General features: G+C 35.3%; 1 protein-coding gene across 1 annotated transcript in view; it reads left to right on the top strand.

The window, feature by feature from the left end:
- The window catches only part of LOC144440719 (atrial natriuretic peptide receptor 1-like), a 43,021-nt gene that overhangs the window by 1,226 nt on the left and 21,830 nt on the right, over window positions 1–19,965 (top strand). The window contains exons 2-6 of the mRNA XM_078130100.1: window positions 6,746–6,855; window positions 8,240–8,391; window positions 9,783–9,987; window positions 18,146–18,345; window positions 19,713–19,820. Of these exons, the coding sequence (XP_077986226.1) occupies window positions 6,746–6,855; window positions 8,240–8,391; window positions 9,783–9,987; window positions 18,146–18,345; window positions 19,713–19,820 (775 nt within the window). The remainder of the gene's footprint in view (window positions 1–6,745; window positions 6,856–8,239; window positions 8,392–9,782; window positions 9,988–18,145; window positions 18,346–19,712; window positions 19,821–19,965) is intronic.

Raw genomic sequence — 19,965 nt, forward strand, 5'->3', positions numbered from 1 at the left:
AGGCTAAAGTCAGAATCCCAGGTTGTCGCATTGTGTTATCTGATCAGTGGAGCACTAAGGATTATATAGCATTGTGCATTTTGTTGTGGACCAACATTTCTATGGCTCTCGCACACAACTGTTTCGTAAATAGCTAACTTGTAATCCCAATGCGTTCTAAACTATATATCAACAAGTTTAAAATGAAATATTATATTATGTAATTCATGTTGTCTTAGTAACGTACGAGAATAATGTCTTATATATACTGTTCACTCCGTCGTGAACTGAACGATATGTCTAAATAATAATAAACACGGTGTTATTGTTTATATAGCTGTTTCACACTCTGTGCTCAAAGCGTTCTACAATCATTACCCCTGGCATGGATCTATAGCGACACAACGGCCCTTTACTTCCTCAACTCCCTGGGGAGCATACAATAGGGGCCAAGGATGTTAACTCATATTCGCAGACATTCGGAGAGTTTTCGAATTATCAATGCTTAATAATTAGCTATTAGTGTTGATGTGTTGAAGGGTAACAGTCGCGATAAAAGTGAAGAATGACAGGTGGTTCCCGGTCTTTTTGAAACGACGATTGAGATTCACCCTCCTGTTTTCAAGGAAATTGTTTGTTTTTTCTGATATTAGAATTAACACAATGTTCGGTAGCCATGTTAGATTCTGAATGCCTATTATCAGGGCGTTAGTGTTTTGTTCCTACACACATTGTCGGAATGGCAAATTCTGAAACATAACAGTATCATATATGTGGCCCCTTAATTTGCAATACTAATATATATATATATATATTTCTTAAAAATAGTGTACTTTTCACATGCAAAAAAGTAAAATTATGACAATTGGTATTAATTCTATTTCCCTGTATATTTTCTTGACAAAGTGTCTCTGGTTACTTTAAAAAAAGGAAATTTAAGAGTCGGAAACGATGTCTTCTAAAGCCTACAACACCACATTCTGCACATTTATTGCATTTGGCTACTTCTGAATCACATCTTCTTGCGCTTCTTTTACACATCATCATTTTTTACAGAAGTTTAGTGACAAACGAGTATCTTGTCTTTGGTGGAAGTATTTTAAAAAATGTAAAATAAAATCCGGACCTACCTACCCATTTCATGTCATTTACCGAAAACCAGTAATTATGCAAATGACTCATAGGATGTTTACCAAAATCTAATCTGTTGTTACAATTTGATCAAGGAAGAGGCGTAGCAAGTTTCATTAGAATCGATGCAAGAGATTTTGAGACATCATGTCCGCGATCCATAGACCCAGACAGACAGACGGACAGACAGACAGACAGATCTAGACAGACATTCAGACAGACAGACAGACAGACAGACATTCAGACAAACAGACAGACAGACAGACAGACAGACAGACAGACAGACAGACAGACAGACAAAAGTATAACATAACATAACCTTCCTATACCGAAGGTAGAGGCAGCTCTATTTTGATTACCATTTTGTCATCCATTTAAAAATGTTTTGTAAGCGACCTCTGTTCTTTAAAACTGATCATTAGTTTTATGAAGCAAAGCATTCTCGCAAATTAAAAAGAGCTGTTATTTCTTCCGCGACACTGCGAAATGCCGTAAAAGAGGCTGTGGGTTACGACGATGGAGCAAAATAGCAACAGATGTTTAAAACTGTTATTTCCGAGAAGTATACTAAAATAACGTTTAAAACTACCAATAATAGAACGAAAGACCAACTAAAGAAACCGTCAGAATAAGAATGAAATAAAACAACGAATTCCGTCTCAGTCTGTTATTGTTTATACTCGATATAAACAACTATCAGGGAATAATAATTATATGTAAGCATTGACGTCACACAAAACACTTTACCTCATTTTCAATAAAATGACGTTTCCTGGAGTTGACTCTTTATCTTTTAAGCGGCATTAATACACAAAGCCGTCCGAGTAAGACGCCTAGGAAATGGACACAACCATAGGTAATAAGTGACTTTCTGTAGAACGTACATCCGGTAAGAATGCCTCGAAGAAATAATTGCATCTGCAATCTGTATTCACCTCAAGATGCATGATCGTGTGTTACTATGGTAATAACTGCCCAATTTTCCCGGTATGCTTTAACGTATAAATAAAATGTCAGTAGCACCATGGTACGTTGCTATGGTGATTTTATATAGTCCGGGAAAAAACATCATGGCGTTTTATTGGCAGTTCATGTGACACCGTTTTGTTGTGGATATTTTGTTATGTATATAAAACGGAAATAACTGTTTTACGATGAATCTTCAAAAGAACCAGATCAGTTTCAGAATATAACAAAGGTCAAATTTTGATAAGAAAAGAATTAATGAGTAAGTAAGTCGGAGAACGAATCACTATGACAACTTTATTTCAGAAGATACCTGATGCCAGCCAATAACGAATTAAACTATCTTGATCTCATCGCATCGCATCGCATCACATCGCACCATATCACATCACAAAACATCATATCACATCATATCACATCACATCACATCACATCATATCACATCACATCACATCACGTCACGTCACGTCACGTCACGTCATACCATATCACATCACATCATGCCATATCGCATCATATACTAGTACCATATCACATCACATCGCATCATACCATATCACATCACATCACATCGCATCACATCATATCACATCACATCACACCATATCACATCACATCATGCCATATCACATCACATCGTATCATACCATATCACATTATATCATACTATTACCATATCACAGCACATCACATCATACCATATCACATCACATCATACCATATCACATCCCATCACATCATACCATATCACATCATACCATACCATATCACATCCCATCACATCACATCATACCATATCACATCATACCATACCATATCACATCCCATCACATCACATCATACCATATCACATCATACCATACCATATCACATCCCATCACATCACATCATACCATATCACATCACATCAAATCACATGATACTATATAACATAACGTCATATAAAGAAAGAAAGAAAGAAAGAAAGAAAGAAAGAAAGAGACGTACGGACGGAATGAATGAATGAGAGACAGACAGACAGACAGACAGACATACAGACAGGTAGGTAGGTAGACAGACATAAAGTATACAATTGTGCTTAGCCATCAAGCTAAAAATCAAGAATAATTTCATAGACACTTATTGGTGTTTTCGACCTACAAAATGTTCTTAGATTGGCCAAATGTTTATTTCGTAATTTGCAATCCATCTGCCAAGTCGTGTCTCAAAAGGTTAAAGGTTACGTTATATATAAAAGTAATGAAGAACTTAACCTTTGTGGAAACCTGTAAAGCCTCTCCGATCCCACCATAAAAGTGTGAACAGTGGATTTCAAGTAAACTTAGTGATTATACTATTTAGGTAATCAAAACTAAATTTAAAAAAAAAACTTAGGAGAACAGGTAAATACGAAAAGACATACAGTTACTAGAAAACGATTTATAATGTTGTCGAAAACATGAATGATCAAAATTGTCAATGGAATAAGAACATTGCAAGTTATTGGGGGTTTATGTATTTTCAACCGTACACAATCAATACCTTATAAACCAAGCTTGATAAATCGACAGAACGTAAACGATTCTCCACTCTATCTGTCTTTCTAGGGTACCAGGATGTACGAGCTTGTCTAAGTTAGGAATTAGCTACACAGGTATCGTCACATACACGTACGCTCTTACACTCAGGCAGAGAGAGACGCCGCACACCAACAGTTGCGTTGTAATCAAAATCTAAGAATAGTCTTTATTTCTTCAAGTCCCTAACATATAAGTTCTAGTTGTCACCTTGAAAATAAGGTGATGTCATCTTTGTAAACATAACTGTAGTTATAATTAAATGATCTCTCACCTAGATTCATATTTCTAAAAGATACGGTGAACTTTCCACCAGAATATTTAAGATTGAGATTCAAGATCATGCCATATTTAAGTTGTTCCCGTGTAGAACAAGTGTTGATCACGCCATTGGAAAAATAAGTATCAATTTGAATTCAGTAATCAACAAGTTATCTTGTTTACAAGAACTAATTGATGTTGTTTAATGAAAACACTTGCCATTTGTTAGCTACTACAGATAATGTAATTAATACAGGATTAGTAGACAAATCAACATATCATTTGATCATGCTGTTGTTAGCTCCTGTTTGTGAATAAGTAGTACAAATTGAATTTAACATTAATTTAGGTAAAATATGCCAAAATTCCGAATATGATATTTCTGGATCGTAACATATGAAACTTTTACGCGTTTTTGAATGAATAAACATGTTATTCGTGGACGATTAGACAAAGGTTCTCATTGCAATTATATTTAATATGAATAAAAAAACAAGTAAATGTCATTGATACAACACTGTGTCAACAGCTGAGTTTTGAATGGACAACAGTAATTCAGGTAAATCAGTATGCTCCTAGCAGAACGGCTTAGTCTAAACGAAAGTAATTACAGAAGGAAGCCCCCTAAACCTTCCCTGATTAAACTTACCTGAATTTGCTGCAAGGATAGTTGACTGTTTTTGTGATGTTTATTTATTGTATGGGTCGGTACTTTGATATTTTGAAATCTGGTTTAGTTAACCATAAAGGTAAAAAAACAGATGTTTTGATATTCTTCCATCTAGGCGAAAATACCGCTGTCATAAATGCTCCAAAGTTCGCTGCAGAGACTTTTGTCCCGTCAGCCGTCAGATTGTAAAATCGATGCTAAGTTGTATTTGTGTAGATTGTCTTTGTTTTTACTCGCCCTTTTCAGGGGTTATTCTGTACACTTGTGAGTTGTATCTTTGGAGGAATAATAAATGAATAAATGGAAGTGTACAGTTTAGTAAAGACATCGCAGAATTCAATATGTTAAGGGGCATGAAGAAACAAAAGAAAACAAAATATAAGACCAGAAAAAATCAATCAATCAAGACATTGGCGCCACTCAGCCTGTGTCTAGTTGCAATACGTTCAAATTTATTTCATTTAGACAAGATGTTGCAATCTTGCTCTAGGAGAGTGTAGAATGTGCAGTTTCTTATGGGATTCTGTGTGCACTGCACTGGTTATGTCAAACAAAGTCAGAGCGAAAACATGAAACGAACAGTATACTCAACACACTTGTGGAATGTGAGATATGAAACATATAGTTTGACTTTTATTGCACGGATTGAGCAAACCTAAGTATATAACTTATAATTGGTGTCAATGGTTTTTGGAAGATGAACGCCAGTGAGTATTTCAATTGCACCAAAGCACAATTGATGTATACGTCTAATCAAACTGTACATGATTTTCACAGGAACAGCACGTACAACTCGAGCGGTTATCTACATTTATGAATGTTTATTTTCTACCAAACGACAATAATGTATATTTACTTTTGTGATGAAATAAAAGGATATATGAATGGAAATCTAAAAATCCGTCTGAACGTTATAACGTTTTGTGTAAGAGTTAATACAACAGTAGAAAAGGACCATGCTTGAGATGACGGTGATCATGCGGTTTATCGTTCAGACATCACGAATCGCACGTAACCAGTGGGGTAATCAAGGAGTGATCATGAAGATTATGAATATTATTCATCAATCTACGCTATCAAAATTGATTGTGCCAATAATAGTTCAAATACTAAGAATATTATATATATATATGCATTGATACGCTGATGCTGTTGTAAAGCACGTCTGGGGAAGCTAAAAAAGAAGCTTTCTCTTTAGTTTACAAAATATCTTTTTTTTCGAAAGACTTACTGCATAAAGAAAGACACGGACTCCGTCCGTTCTGTGTTCTATATACGTTGGATATCACGTACATTGCTATTTTGACAAACTCTGTTTAAAAGTTGGTTGCAATAAATCTACTTCTTGGTCACGACATATTATTGTCGAATCTGTCTGGCATCCAACAAACGCACGTTCACTTCAGTGTGGTTCGTGTTTGATCAAATGTCACCGACTGTCGAAAAAAATTGACATGGCAAACGTTGGCCAAAAAATAAAAGACAGTAATAGGCCAAATCAAAAAGAAATTGTTTTTTTCCGATAACCCGACCGACCCTAGTTTAAGTCGCCAACCCTAAACATGTTTTACATGCAAATGCAAAAGGTAAAATTTTGACAATTGCAATTTACTCTATTTCCCTGTAAATTTTCTTGCCAAAGTATCTTGGGTTTATATACTTTTTTTAAGAAATCACATTCAAGAGAGAAACCATGTCTTCCCAACGTATAACAGAAGTCTGCATATTGATTGGTTTACTTCTGAATCACATAATTGTCTTCATTTACTTCTTTTACACATCGTCAATCTAAATGAAGTGTTGTGACGTTACCGACAGAAATATCTTGTCTTGTGGACGAAGTAATTAAAGACAAAAGTAAAATAATATAAAGTCCAAACCTACCTACCCTAATTTCTTAAGTCATGTTATCGGAAACAAATATGTTTTTATGTTTACTTTATGACTAGTGATATAAGCATGAAACCTAAACTTCAGAAAATGTCGATTCGCACAAGAGTTTGGAGGGTAAACATTTGTAGATAGTAGCTGTTCACCTTTGATGAATTTGTTATTACCAATAGTTAATTTATCAACTTTTTGATATTTTATATTACACTGATACTAATAACTTCCTGAATCCAAATAATCTAAGATATTCGTCTATTTTATATTCAATGTTATATATATTTTTTTATTTCAGCGTGGTGTGGGTATTGGCAAATTGTAATCCACGAATTGGCACCGGACTGACGGTAGATCTCAGGTACATCGAAAATGTTGACGTGTTTGTTGGTGCACCATGTTCACTGGGTATGTCACTTATTTGCATATACATATACGTACATGCATACATGCATACTCTGCTACTAATATTGCATTGAGCACAGTTTTCTCCAGTGAGAAACATACATACATACATACATACATACATACATACATACATACATACACACACATACCTTACACCGCTACAGTTAATTCGCACATACAGTGTCACACACGAGTACTAACGCTCATACGCCCACAGTTTGGAATTGCATGCACGCATATCTATAAGAAACAAACGTCACTATAATCGGTTAACACAAACCAAGACATTAAATTTTAGATCAACAGCATATTTGTAATGACTTTACTATATAAAGCAATATTCTGTAGTATAAACGTTAACACTATATCTACGTTAGATGTTTGTCGGTAGTATGAAAGTCCCTTCTTTTTCTCACAGTCAGTGGTTAAAATAATGATGCACATAAAAGGTAATGTTTATCGTAGCTAGTAAACATATTATATCTGCCTATGGCAATCTTATTATGTCTGATTGCGGACAATGAAAAGTATTTGTAATTTCAGCAATTTATATGAATATTCAAGCGAAATACTCGGCACTGCGTTAACAAAGGAACCCGTCGGTTTATTCTGTTAAAAGCCTCTCAGGTTATCTTAGAATTATGTCTTATAAATAAAACTAGATGTAGTACCTTGACAGATCAAGGATGACGACTTTTTATGATTTGATATGCCCTGGAATATGACTATGGAAATTACACAGATTAACGATGACTGGTTTCAACAGACTTAATCAAGTATACAAATATACATACGGTCAATGCTCTTACGTAAACTTGCTCTGGAAAATTTATACCATTGGAAAGAAACACACACACACACACACACACACACACAGACACACACACACACAAACATACAAACACACACACACATAACTTTGTAATTTCTATTGTATTCCAAATGTTACTCTTTATTGTTGAAAGATGGGTGGTGGCCCAATTACGAAAAAAACATACAAATTACAATATGATTTAGATAAAGGTATCTCAATGTGGAGCATTGAGATGCCTGTAACTAAATCCTATTGTATTTTGCTCAATGCAATATTAGTAACAGAGCTTTATAGACTTAATCTAAGGTTATCTAAATGGTAATGCCAGAATCATCAGAGAGGTTTTGAACGATAACAACAGAACCCATATATGTTCCAATGGTATCAAAATTAAAAGTCATTGGTGATAAAATTAGTTTGATAATTAATGAAAGATTATGTTAAAGTAGTTCATCCACTGGCCATTTCAATTCCAGACATTCCACAAATAAATAAAAACGAGCATTATTAGTATTGGTGTAATTTTCAGACTCTTTGTTTACTTTGTTTTTTATTTTTTTTCTACACTAGTTGCGATTCCAGCTGGCCACCTGGCATCATACTGGAATCTTCCCTTCGTCGCCTGGGTGTCACGTGACCCCAAATTAGCCAATAAAAATGAATTTACGACATTGGCAAGAATAATGGGACCTCTCAATAAAGTTGGCAAAGTCTGTGCTCAGGTAAGTATGTCATTCAAATTTTGTCGGCTGCTAGCGAAATTCAATTGCTTCTTCAGGAGTTCGTGTTTTTGATCATCTTAGAGTTGCTTCAATTTTGCCTCAGTTTTTAGAAGCACGTGCAATGTGGGGTACAGGTAAAAATGAATTTTTACTGTAATGAGATACGTTATAACGACACCAATTCAAAAAAACTTAACCAATTATAATAATAACGTTTATAGAAATTGTATCGTGGCAAAATAAAATGACGTAATATTTTGAGGTTAATAAAACGAATCTTGTGAACATATATCACAACATTCTTACTACCACTAAAGGGTAACAGTTCTGCAAGTTCGAACGAAGAAATTTACAGCGAAAGTTTTGTAAGGCCTAATAAAAAATTGTGTGGTTCCGATTACGCTCAATTTTAGAATAGGTGGGATAGGTAGATTTTTTATTTTATTTTATTATATTTTTTTCATGTGCGAGTGTCTACTTCAGGTTTTCCATTGTTTTCCAAATGGTCTCGGTGTTGTTTATTTCTTCATATCAGATGTACAGCCATTACAGATTGGAAGAACGGGTTTATATTTTCTTTTTAGGTTGATGTCAGTTTGCGATTCCACTATTTCTCGTGAAACTTCACAATTTTCGCGATTTTATTATTTTTTTCTCGAGTACGTTAAAAGAAAGTTTAGGGTCGACAGTAAAAAAAACTAGGTGGGGGCGGGTAACCGGAACCAAACAACTATTTTAGTCCTAACTAAAATGAAATTCTGACTAGTTTTGGCCGGTATTATTAGGTCAATGATGACTGTATCGGACTTAGTTGGGGATAAGATATAATGAGTCAGAAATAGGTATGGTTTCCAATGTCAGGAAGGGACCTTATCCCAGGTTTTCGCGTTAGTGGTATATTTTAAGTGAACCTATCTGCATAGTATTACCTGTTATTCTGGAGCAACTATTTTTATAGCTCCATATTTTAATCTTAAACCGAACTGGACCTCTAAAACTGAGATTAGGCCTAAAACTGTATTGGGCAGGGAACTGACAGCCTTCAATATCTATTAACCCTTAATCTCTTTGTTAATTGATCGTGTTATTACTTGTGATGTACGGTTCTGTGGGCTTCAGGCCAACTGGTTGAAGATTTTACATTGATTTTTCTTCTTTTAAAATAATACCTGTTGTAATATTTTCTGTTTGTATTTGTCTGTTATGTAAAAATTTTGCAGTCTTGTGGTATATTTTTGTTATTCTCTGGACCATGGGTCTGTAATAAAGTTTAAATAATAATAATAATAATCCTTATCTCAAATGAACATGAGAACGAATGCACCTATATCGAACAAATCTCTGTAAATGCAATTTAGATATATACTGGTTATTTGTTATTTCTCCCCCAGATGTTTCAACATTTTGCGTGGAAACTTGGAGTCATTGTATATGCCGAGTCCACAGATGCGTGTGGTCATGCAGCTTCTGCTGTCCAAACGTCGTTTAGGGACAATAACATCAGTTTGGGCGATACAATAAATATACGTGATGCTGATCGAGTGACGGACAGTGAAATCGACAGTGTGTTTTTGAAGATAAGACAGCGAGGCAGAAGTAAGAACATTTTCAGTAAAAGTAAACGATTCTTAACATTTTTGAAATTAGTTTTAGCTCCCCATGGCTTTTTTATCAAAATGAAAAGAACTTTATTAAATTAACATCCGCACATACAACCATCGCAGCTTCTGTACACGCAGCGATAGGTAATTCAAGAAATCTTTATTTCTTGAATTGTATTTCAACATTTTCAAAAGTATGTGTATGTTTTGATGGTTTTCTTTTTGTTAGACGGTTTTGGTTCACATGCCAGGTATGTGTAACATAATAGATAAAACGGGAAGTCGCGCTTTGGTTGTGCGTATAACACAGTTTGCATTGGATTTAGGACAAATTCATTTGTTTTCTCGAGACAGCGGGGAATTCTACGAAGCGTTCTTTCGCTTTTTGAGAGTGGAGGTTTCTGATAGGATTGTTCAGTAAATGTACACCACAGTCAGTTCTACCAGTAACCGGTGATAAAGCAGCAGATGACTGCAAACAAAAATAGATCCATGCGACACCTCCATGTCATGAAAACTAAGCGCATCGTGAATTTAATTTCCACACACAGAATGGCCTTAATATAATTGTGCATCAGGCACAGAACTGCATGCCGATGACACGTGTATGTATGTATGTATATGTATGTATGTATGTATGTATGTATGTATGTATGTATGTATGTACAGGGCCGTAGCCTGACCAAATTGCCAAGGGGGCAGAACTTTGTCTTGGTGCAATCTTGCATTTAAAATTTAGAAAAGTTCTAATTTACATAAATTTGCATGTAATTTACATAATATATTTTTAAGCTTACGCAATTAAATATCATATGTAAGGTCAGAAAAAAAAAATGCTGGTCAACGGGTAACCTAACCCATCACATTAGGTAAGTAGCTCGATTTCATTTTTTCACAATGCTTGACAAGGATAAAACAAACCATATATAATGATAGCAAAATATTTCAGGTCGAGTTTAAATAGAACTTATTCAGCCATCTTGATACTATCTCATGCAATTTGTCTGCATAGCTACAGTTAGGAAATGTACACAATTTACGGTTAAACAAATGGTGTAGTTCCTCTCACCCTCTCTTCTCATAAAATATTAAGCCCCGCCAATTGAAACTCAAGCATTATTTTAGCCACCCCTTCTGTCACCTACACTACAATGGAGATATAAAATCATATGGTACAATGATGTATTGGAAGGAGACAACTCCAAAGGTGAAAAGAAATTGAAAATAAGACGGTGTAGGAGGCCATTTAGAAGCATAAAATATCAAACCATAGACATAATAAAATACCAGAATTGAAACAATTATGCTATACACTACATATTATTTGGAAGGGTATTTTGTTGTGGCAAAGCTGAAAGCTATTATGCGGATGTGCACATGGTAAATGACTTCTCCTGAAGTTTAATTTGGTTCCAAAAAATTAATTCACATGTTTGTATGCCACATCAGAGCCAAGTAAACCATTGTATAAGATATTATATTATTTGGAATAGACTCAAATGTATATTGTTACATGTCTTATTCAGAAAATATAAAGAAATATCCCTAATTTTGAAAAAAAAATTCGAAGCCCGCATGAGGATATATTGCCCATCACCAGAAAAAAAATGGGTAGGTTGAACAGCTTTTTCATTTTTTCTGGCCAATGTCGTATCTTTCAAAGTAGTTGCCGAAAAAGTGTCACATTCAAATTAAAAAAAAATGGATGGTGCTTTCTCAAATAAGTAACACAACAAAATAATCATTTTCTTTACCCAACTCTCAAAACTGTTATGGCCTCGTTTACGTCGGAACCCAAGGTGAACTCAGTGGATTCTCCTTGTCATTATCATTATAATGGAAATTGAAGTTTGGATTTTGATGTCGAAGGTACAGCTCTGTTTACAAATTCAAGGTCATTCTTTCCATAGCAAATTGTCGCCTCAAAATGAATTGCGGAATAACGCCAGTGTCAGTGTGCAATGAGATAATTATATCAAACAACAGTCTAACCAAAGACAACGTCGAACACAATTATTGAATGAAATATCTTCAAATAGTGGATCTTAAACTGCGTACCTAGTTTAATAGTTTTTCAGGGCCACCAAATATTCCAAAAAGACATCTGCCGTTTTATCAGTATGAAATGTTTTAATATAAGGAACAAGATGTAAATGAGATCGAGCGCATCTTCGGAGTCATTGCATGCAGCATAGCAGGCGACCTCACGTTGAACGACCTTTTCCGTCTTGTTTTTAGTTTCACTCGCTGACATTATAATTGCTACTTGCTATCTTCAAATGAAGGAGACTTTCAAGACTACTGTTACTCGCGGAAAATGCATAGTGCATGTGCGCACTTCTTTTGTACTTTCCCGCACAAAGAATTTTTAATTTGCTGCAAAAAGCTACAATTTTTAACTGGACACATTTTTATTCAAAGTTAAGCCAGGGAACAATAGCGATATAAGATACATATTAGTCAGGAATCAGCAGTGTACAGTCACTTTAGTGAACTATCCATTTAAATCGTGCATGCTAGCAATCGTCACGTAAATAACGATTTTAATAGCATCGCTATGTATTCAAAAAGTAGCTTTTTTTATTGCTTTTTGCCAAAGTCTCAGGGGGCAGCTGCCCCCCTTTCCCCCCCCCCCCGTAGGTTACGGTACTGATGTACATTTATGTATGTATGTATGTATGTATGTATGTATGTATGTATGTATGTATGTATGTGTGTATGTGTATGTATGTATGTATGTATGTATGTATGTATGTATGTATGTATGTATGTGTGTGTGTGTGTGTGTGTGTGTATGTATGTATGTATGTATGTATGTATGTATGTATGTATGTACTGTTTGGTGGATGGAGGGATGGATCGTTGACAATTATATTGTTAGCTACTACAGATAAGTGCAATATAGACCATTGCAGACTGCAAACAGGAAATTGGGAATACAGCGCCCTTGCTCAAATTGGGGGTATCATCATCCCAATGTATCGTTTCTTATTAAGAGCTTGGTATTCTGTAGAAGACCAAACCAGGGATGTTCATCGTATTGTTCTGACATTGCGGAAAGCAGCAGGGCTCTATCTATGATTAATCGAGTAACCTACACCATGTATACCCCCAAGGTACACACACACTGGAAGTAGAGCGCCTCCATGGCAAATTTTGGAAAGGGCTGATTAGTAGATAAATCAACATGTTAATAGCTACCACTGTTGTTCGCTTCTGTTTGTAAATCATGTAGGGCAATGAGTTAATTTTACGATAGTTTTAGTAAAGTATGCAAAAAATTAAAACGTGGCTCGTAACAATAATGCTAACATCTTGTAAAAATCCTTTTCTGAAATGATACAACTCTTTACAGTTTGGATTTCATCCACTCATAATCTCGAAATCCTGGACGCGACGTTGAGGTTGCACGTATCGTTATTCTGTGGTAACCTTATAATAACTGCTATATGTCAATGTGGTTGTAAACGTATTCATGCTCTCAGGACTTCACGTCCACACTACGCGGTGTATTTGATATCGAACTCTCCCTGGTAAGATGTATATATCACAACTAATCTCTATTGTGTGAACTTGGCTTTTCAAAATCTCATTATTAAAACCCATGTATGAGACCTTGACCCTCAAGACATGAAAATAATTTTTCATTTAAATTCTTCTTTTTTTTCATTCGGTTGAACAGTTTCCATACAAGCTGTTTCTCAAAGGAAGGACATTTTATACTCCTTGGATATTATTGAAATTCGGTCGATCTGTTCGTAAAGCTGACTTTGAAAATAAGCCTTTACAATTTTGATATTTGAAGGACAAATTCGTGTTTATTATCAAATAAATGTAACTTGCTCCTGGAACTTTCTCTTTATATAGTATCCCATTTTTTTCTCATTCCATGAATATAGCTAAACGGGAAAATATGATATGAGAATCAATACAGGTGAGTGACCTACACGTGGATGTGTTAGTATCGTTTCTAAAGAAGCGGACAAGCGAGGCTTAACTAAGTTTACCACTGTGATAAAAGAGGTTACTGCCAAATGGTCTTTAAAGGGTGAAACAGAGCATAATAGTGTGTTTCCAATAACATGGCCCCAGAATATAGAGTAGACACAGATATCGGGGAATTCATTTTATTTCATCTTTTTAATAATTTGTTTTTATTTTGAAAAAATATTGCTTAGACCCAAAAACAAATGTAAAAAAAATGTCGGTGAGAATACCCCAGAAAAACAGACGTGCATGAAGGTCAAGAAGACAGATCAAAGAATTTCGTATCTTTGTGTTTTAAATGCTAAAGAATGTGCGTTTTTAGGGTCGGAGGCGTAAACTAGGGTCGGTCGGATTACGGAACGACGTTGTTTAATTAATTTGGCCTAATAACCTAAACATCCACAATTTAGTTCCTTAACAAACTATAGCGAACGATGAGGAGAACTAACACACAGAGCACAAATGAGAAATACTATTTTTCAGGAGACTCATTAAAAAATCAAAATCTCAGATTTCTCAATGCAGGTGAAATGGGGCACCACAAAATAAACATAAATAATAGCTCCACCAGCGTCTGACCATAGTACAACCTTTACAACAGTTGTCTACAAATCAGTATTGGACATTTAAAACTCTGGCTTTTGTAGTTGCGCCTAAAGGTCTTCTCCTCATTACATTCAGTATCAAACTGACATACATTGGTTTTCGAGTACAACTGTGATGATAAAACGACGTTATGGTCAGAGGAAAGGGTTGTAATATAGTCATTATCAATCGTTATAATAATAATAATAATAACAGCAACAATAACAACAACAACAACAACAACAACAAACACGCTATGAGGAGTTCACTATACCACAAGCATATAGCAATAAACTCATTGTCTCAAGCCACCTTCCCCACTTTAAGATATACCACGTGGTACTAACTCTGTAAGGTCGTATCACAAAGTCAACTGGAATACACACCCATGTGACATTCATTTTCATATCCTTTCTCTGTCTGAAATACAGTAAAATGAAAGTTTACAAATAGTATATAACATAATACATTTATTAGCAGAGGAGGTCGTGATCATTTGCGAAGTTGATGTTTATTACTGATTTCTATAAACTTACGTCATTAAGTATTCCAATTCAACTTAGCTTTATTACAATAGTATCGCCTCACTCTGTACAAAACACATTCACTAACAACAACAATATACCAAAGAATATACAACAAAATAAACACATGTAACATAAAATACCAACACTGCACAGAGTGACGTCATAACTAATGTGACGTCATCCTCACATCATTAGTTTCTATAAAAAATTGTATGACTACAGACATGCCATGGTCGTGGTTGAGGAGCGTTTTATTCTTACGTTAAAATTAACACCCCCCCCCCCCCCTTTAATTACAACCCTACTGTATTCAGCAGTAACGTGTTGTCCTGTATAACGCAACACAATAAACCCAGCTTGCCAAATAATCGGCTTGGATCATGGGTGCAAATGTTATATACAATCTTGTGGCGAACGCTATACCCTTTCATATGTGTGGACCCGACTGTCATTAACCACTGAAAGGTACAAAAAAACGGAAGATTATTGAATAAATTCTGAACCAGAATAAATGTGATAGTAAAGCAAGTAATGGATCTAAAACAACAACAAAATGAAATATTGTATCCCAACATTACCCATGCCTACTAACTGCAACTAGAATTGCCTTGTCTGCAAACCCTTTCGTGGATATGTACGCATTGTTGAAAATACACACATTTATTTTGATCATTTTGCTACTTAAGGACATGCTCGAATTACTTCGTTAAATATGACGTCCCAATTACTACAAGAAATACTATATTTGAATGTACGCCTTAAGGCTGTTTACAGACAACGTTTCACGAGTTTCACTGTTAACACAGTAACTCCATCTTATCTTGGCTTTGAAAATATTTATACTTCCGGTTTTATTGTCATATTTCTTATAACCTTTCATTTTAGTTCACGTTCTATAGAAACTAAACTCTTTGTGTTAAAAAAACCACCCGGAGGCCTACAAGCGTAGTTGAAATCCAAAGCATTATATTTAAAGGAAGTATGTTGAATGCTTAGGCCGTTGGTATGCAGGGTATAAACAGCACAACTTTATGGTGTTGATTTTAATATTTTTGTCACGACAAATATTCGATACAAAATATGTTTTCTTCACCATGCTTGGGGTTGCATTAAATTAAGAATAACGACATGGAATGAAATGAGAAATGCAAGAAAGTGAGAGAAAGAGAGAGAAGAGAGAGAGAGAGAGAGAGAGAGAGAGAGAGAGAGAGAGAGAGAGAGAGAGAGAGAGAGAGACAGACAGACAGACAGACAGACAGACAGACAGACAGACAGTCAGACAGACAGACAGACAGACAGACAGAGACAGACAGACATACGGACAGACAGACAGACAGGCAGAACGATGCGTAGACAGACAGACAGACAGACAGACAGACAGACATACAGACAGACAGACAGACAGACAGACAGACAGACAGACAGACAGACAGACAGACAGACAGACGGACAGACAGACAGACAGAAATAGCGGAACATATATAAGAGTTTGTCAAAAGTGAAAAGTGACATGACCATCGAAATCAGGTATTTCCGTTGCGAGCAAAAACATTTAGAAGATTACGGAATTATAGTACATATGCCAACATTGGTCAAAATCAAATCAAAATACCGCCATATTGCGCTCATGCGTGAACACGAATCTTGGAATGCCTGTTTCGATAACAACAACTGTTTGATCGACCGGAAGAGAAAGAAATTACTGATAAATTATTGACTATTAATGATATGGAAATTGTTTAAATATCTCACTGTTTTGACAAAACTCCCTGTGACTCTCAAAGGAACGTTCCAATGATCCAAATGTAGTGTATTATGTCTTTCTTTATATAGTTAATGGCTGTGATGAAGTGCTTTCAAACAAAATGTTGTAAGAGACAAAAGGAAGAAGTAAACATAGAAATAGCATGTTTATCCCTTTTAGGTGTACATGTTTTCAAACAGGACAAACACGGTTTAAGGGCATATACTTTTTATTATGTGTGACTAAACTATTTAATTTCATACAAGTGCAACCTGACATAGGTATAGCAGTGATCTGAGTGACAGGCGAGTGGAGTATTTCAAAATCATAGACCTAGCTGAAATCCGTGAAAAGGCCAAGACTTGCATTTAATTCTCCGGCTGTATGTAATTTCGAAAATAAACGTAGAGTTGTAAATGCATTGTTAACTCAATAACGACCCATCCAGGTGACTTACGATAGGAGAGATTTTTGTAATCTCTTCAGACTGCAAATAGATAACTCATTGTGTATGATAGATTATTTCAATTTGGCATTACCTACATCATCAGTGAACGACAACGCTGACGACACACCTCAAGGTAATAGTCAATTGTAGATTATACGATTACCAGGTAATCCCAGTCGTTTCTGCAACATAAGTCAAACAGGAAACTACAAAGTTCACAGGAAAAGTGATGATAATCTAAATTAACAAATTACCCCACAAGGTTATATATATATCTATACACCAACACATATACCTAATTCTTATGGATTATTTCATTTTGCCAATAGAACGTGATGCCTTCCAGACCCAGATGTTTGGATGTGTGGGTGTATTCTTAACTTTACAACCCCTGGCTAGATTTAAGCTGAGATGTGACGAAAAGTATTGAAAAATAATAATATCAGACAACCGATTTTGGCGGGAAAGATTTGTAATGAAGATTTCATAAGTCCATGTAATGCGGATAAGCCCACTTGTCATTTACAGATCGGGTATAAAGTGGAAAACAAGTATTTGGTGTTAGAATCCAATTATTAAGAGAACATGTTCAATCCTTTTCTATACAAACGTGTTCGAAAGCAAAACATACATGTAGATAAGTACAGATCTAACAATGTTTCATAAAGTAAAATTGTAAACACGTTCTCTGTACCGTTCCTGGTTCTTTTTATGACCATTGGTCTTCCTATAAAATCAAACATGCTACGAACAGTACCTACCTTTGTAATTCTAACGTGTCAGTGAAAATAGTTCAGGATATAAGGTATTCTTACTGTTTTTCTGCAGTTTAACTGTGACAATATTTTTCTTTTCTTTTCAGTAATAGTAGTTTGTAACAAGGACCTAGAAGAAGAGAGGAAGTTCATGTTATGGGCCTATGATCGAGGTATGACCGAAGGAGATTATGTCTTTATTACGTTAAACCACTTGTTTTCTGATGTACGAGAAATTCAAAAACCATGGGAGAAAAATGACAATAGAGACGTTGATGCATACCACGCTTACGAGACTGTGTTACAGGTAAGATACGATTTCATTGTTAGTGTCCAGATGAGAGTACTTACACGTTTCATTGTATAGACAGACAGACAGACAGACAGACAGACAGGTGGAGGGTATATATTCATACATTGATCTCGCCCCTTAACATGTATGCGTATACGTGTCCTTGAAAGCTTTCGCTCTGAGTTAAAAGCTATAATTTAGTCACTGACTGTAAAAGGGAAAACCGTGTTACCTAATAGTCTACCTCGAATCGCAGATCCGTTCTTTAAACGCAGTTAAAATGGCCTAACACCGAAATGCAGTCACTGACAAGTAATTCGCTTTCCAGAGAATGGTAGGTAACCTGATGAATGATTACAGTGGCATTTATACATTTGGTCTAGGTATATATAACCCAATTAAACCCCATTCACGAGGTGAAAAAACAACATTTAAGCGATTTGTGAACGCTCGAGGTGAAGGTCTAAAATGTCATTTTATAACAGATGCATAAAGAGTGTTCGAAATGAAAGCTATTTGAAACAGGGCACGGTCTGATTCGAAAATGATATATTTTTTACATTGTTACATTTTCTTTGAGTGAAATATCATAATCCTAGCGGGTTGACGCCAAATCAAATACAATGTGACAATCGATTAAAGTAAAAAGGTGCCATACCAAAAGAAAAATGCAGCAATTGCAACCAGATTATTTGTGGCGCCAGACAATGAAATGTGGCAATATTACTAGGATTTGTGTCGCGCTATATGACTCTCTGTTTCCACATGACATGGTATTATATTAAATGAAAATATGCACTTATTTTTGACATATTAGTTAATAGTAATAATCAGTTTATTTACCCCAAATAAGTATAACAGTCGGTAAAAGGTGGAGTCAGAAAATTGTTTACAGCTAGTCTGGGCCTGTCCTCTCACATATTTATATACAGAAATTCACAATGTAGTCAATATGACTCAAACAAATATGATATGTGTTTTATTGTTATATATATACTGGTACATATATAATAAAATGGGCATTGATATATAATCTATTATTTACACACGATTAACATTACAAGTATACGGTTGAATATAGTGTGACAGTAGATGGTGATTGAAGACTTATTTGAAACGATATAAAGCGTTATTACATTTTTTTATTGATCTGACCTTAATAAAGATAAACTCAAATTATTCAACTTAGTTTCATTATATGTTCGCACGAAATTATGGACGTGATGATTATAACAACAACTTCTTTAAGAACATTTTGAATGTGTAATCAAACTCACAATGATACGCTGCTGTGCCGATGACAGTAACACCCCCCCCCCCCACACACACACACACAACACACCTGGAACACAAACAGATTGTTATTCATTTCCTCCACATAGATTTTCATGGCTACAGTCAGTAACGAGGAAATTGATGATTTCTTTGATCTTATACCTGTCAAAATGGCCGAACCACCATTTAACTACACTCTCCCTCCTGGAACTAAGGTGAGAATTGTCCTGAGAATTGCTTTGTAAGATGAATCCAAAATGTTTTGCTAACAACAATATAGACCATCGTCACTATCCAATTACAAAAAGAAAACATTTGAATTGTAAGTCACATTTTGAAAACTCATAGATTTAATGATTT

Source organism: Glandiceps talaboti, chromosome 10 (genome assembly GCF_964340395.1).
Source record: "Glandiceps talaboti chromosome 10, keGlaTala1.1, whole genome shotgun sequence".
NCBI lineage: Eukaryota > Metazoa > Hemichordata > Enteropneusta > Spengelidae > Glandiceps > Glandiceps talaboti.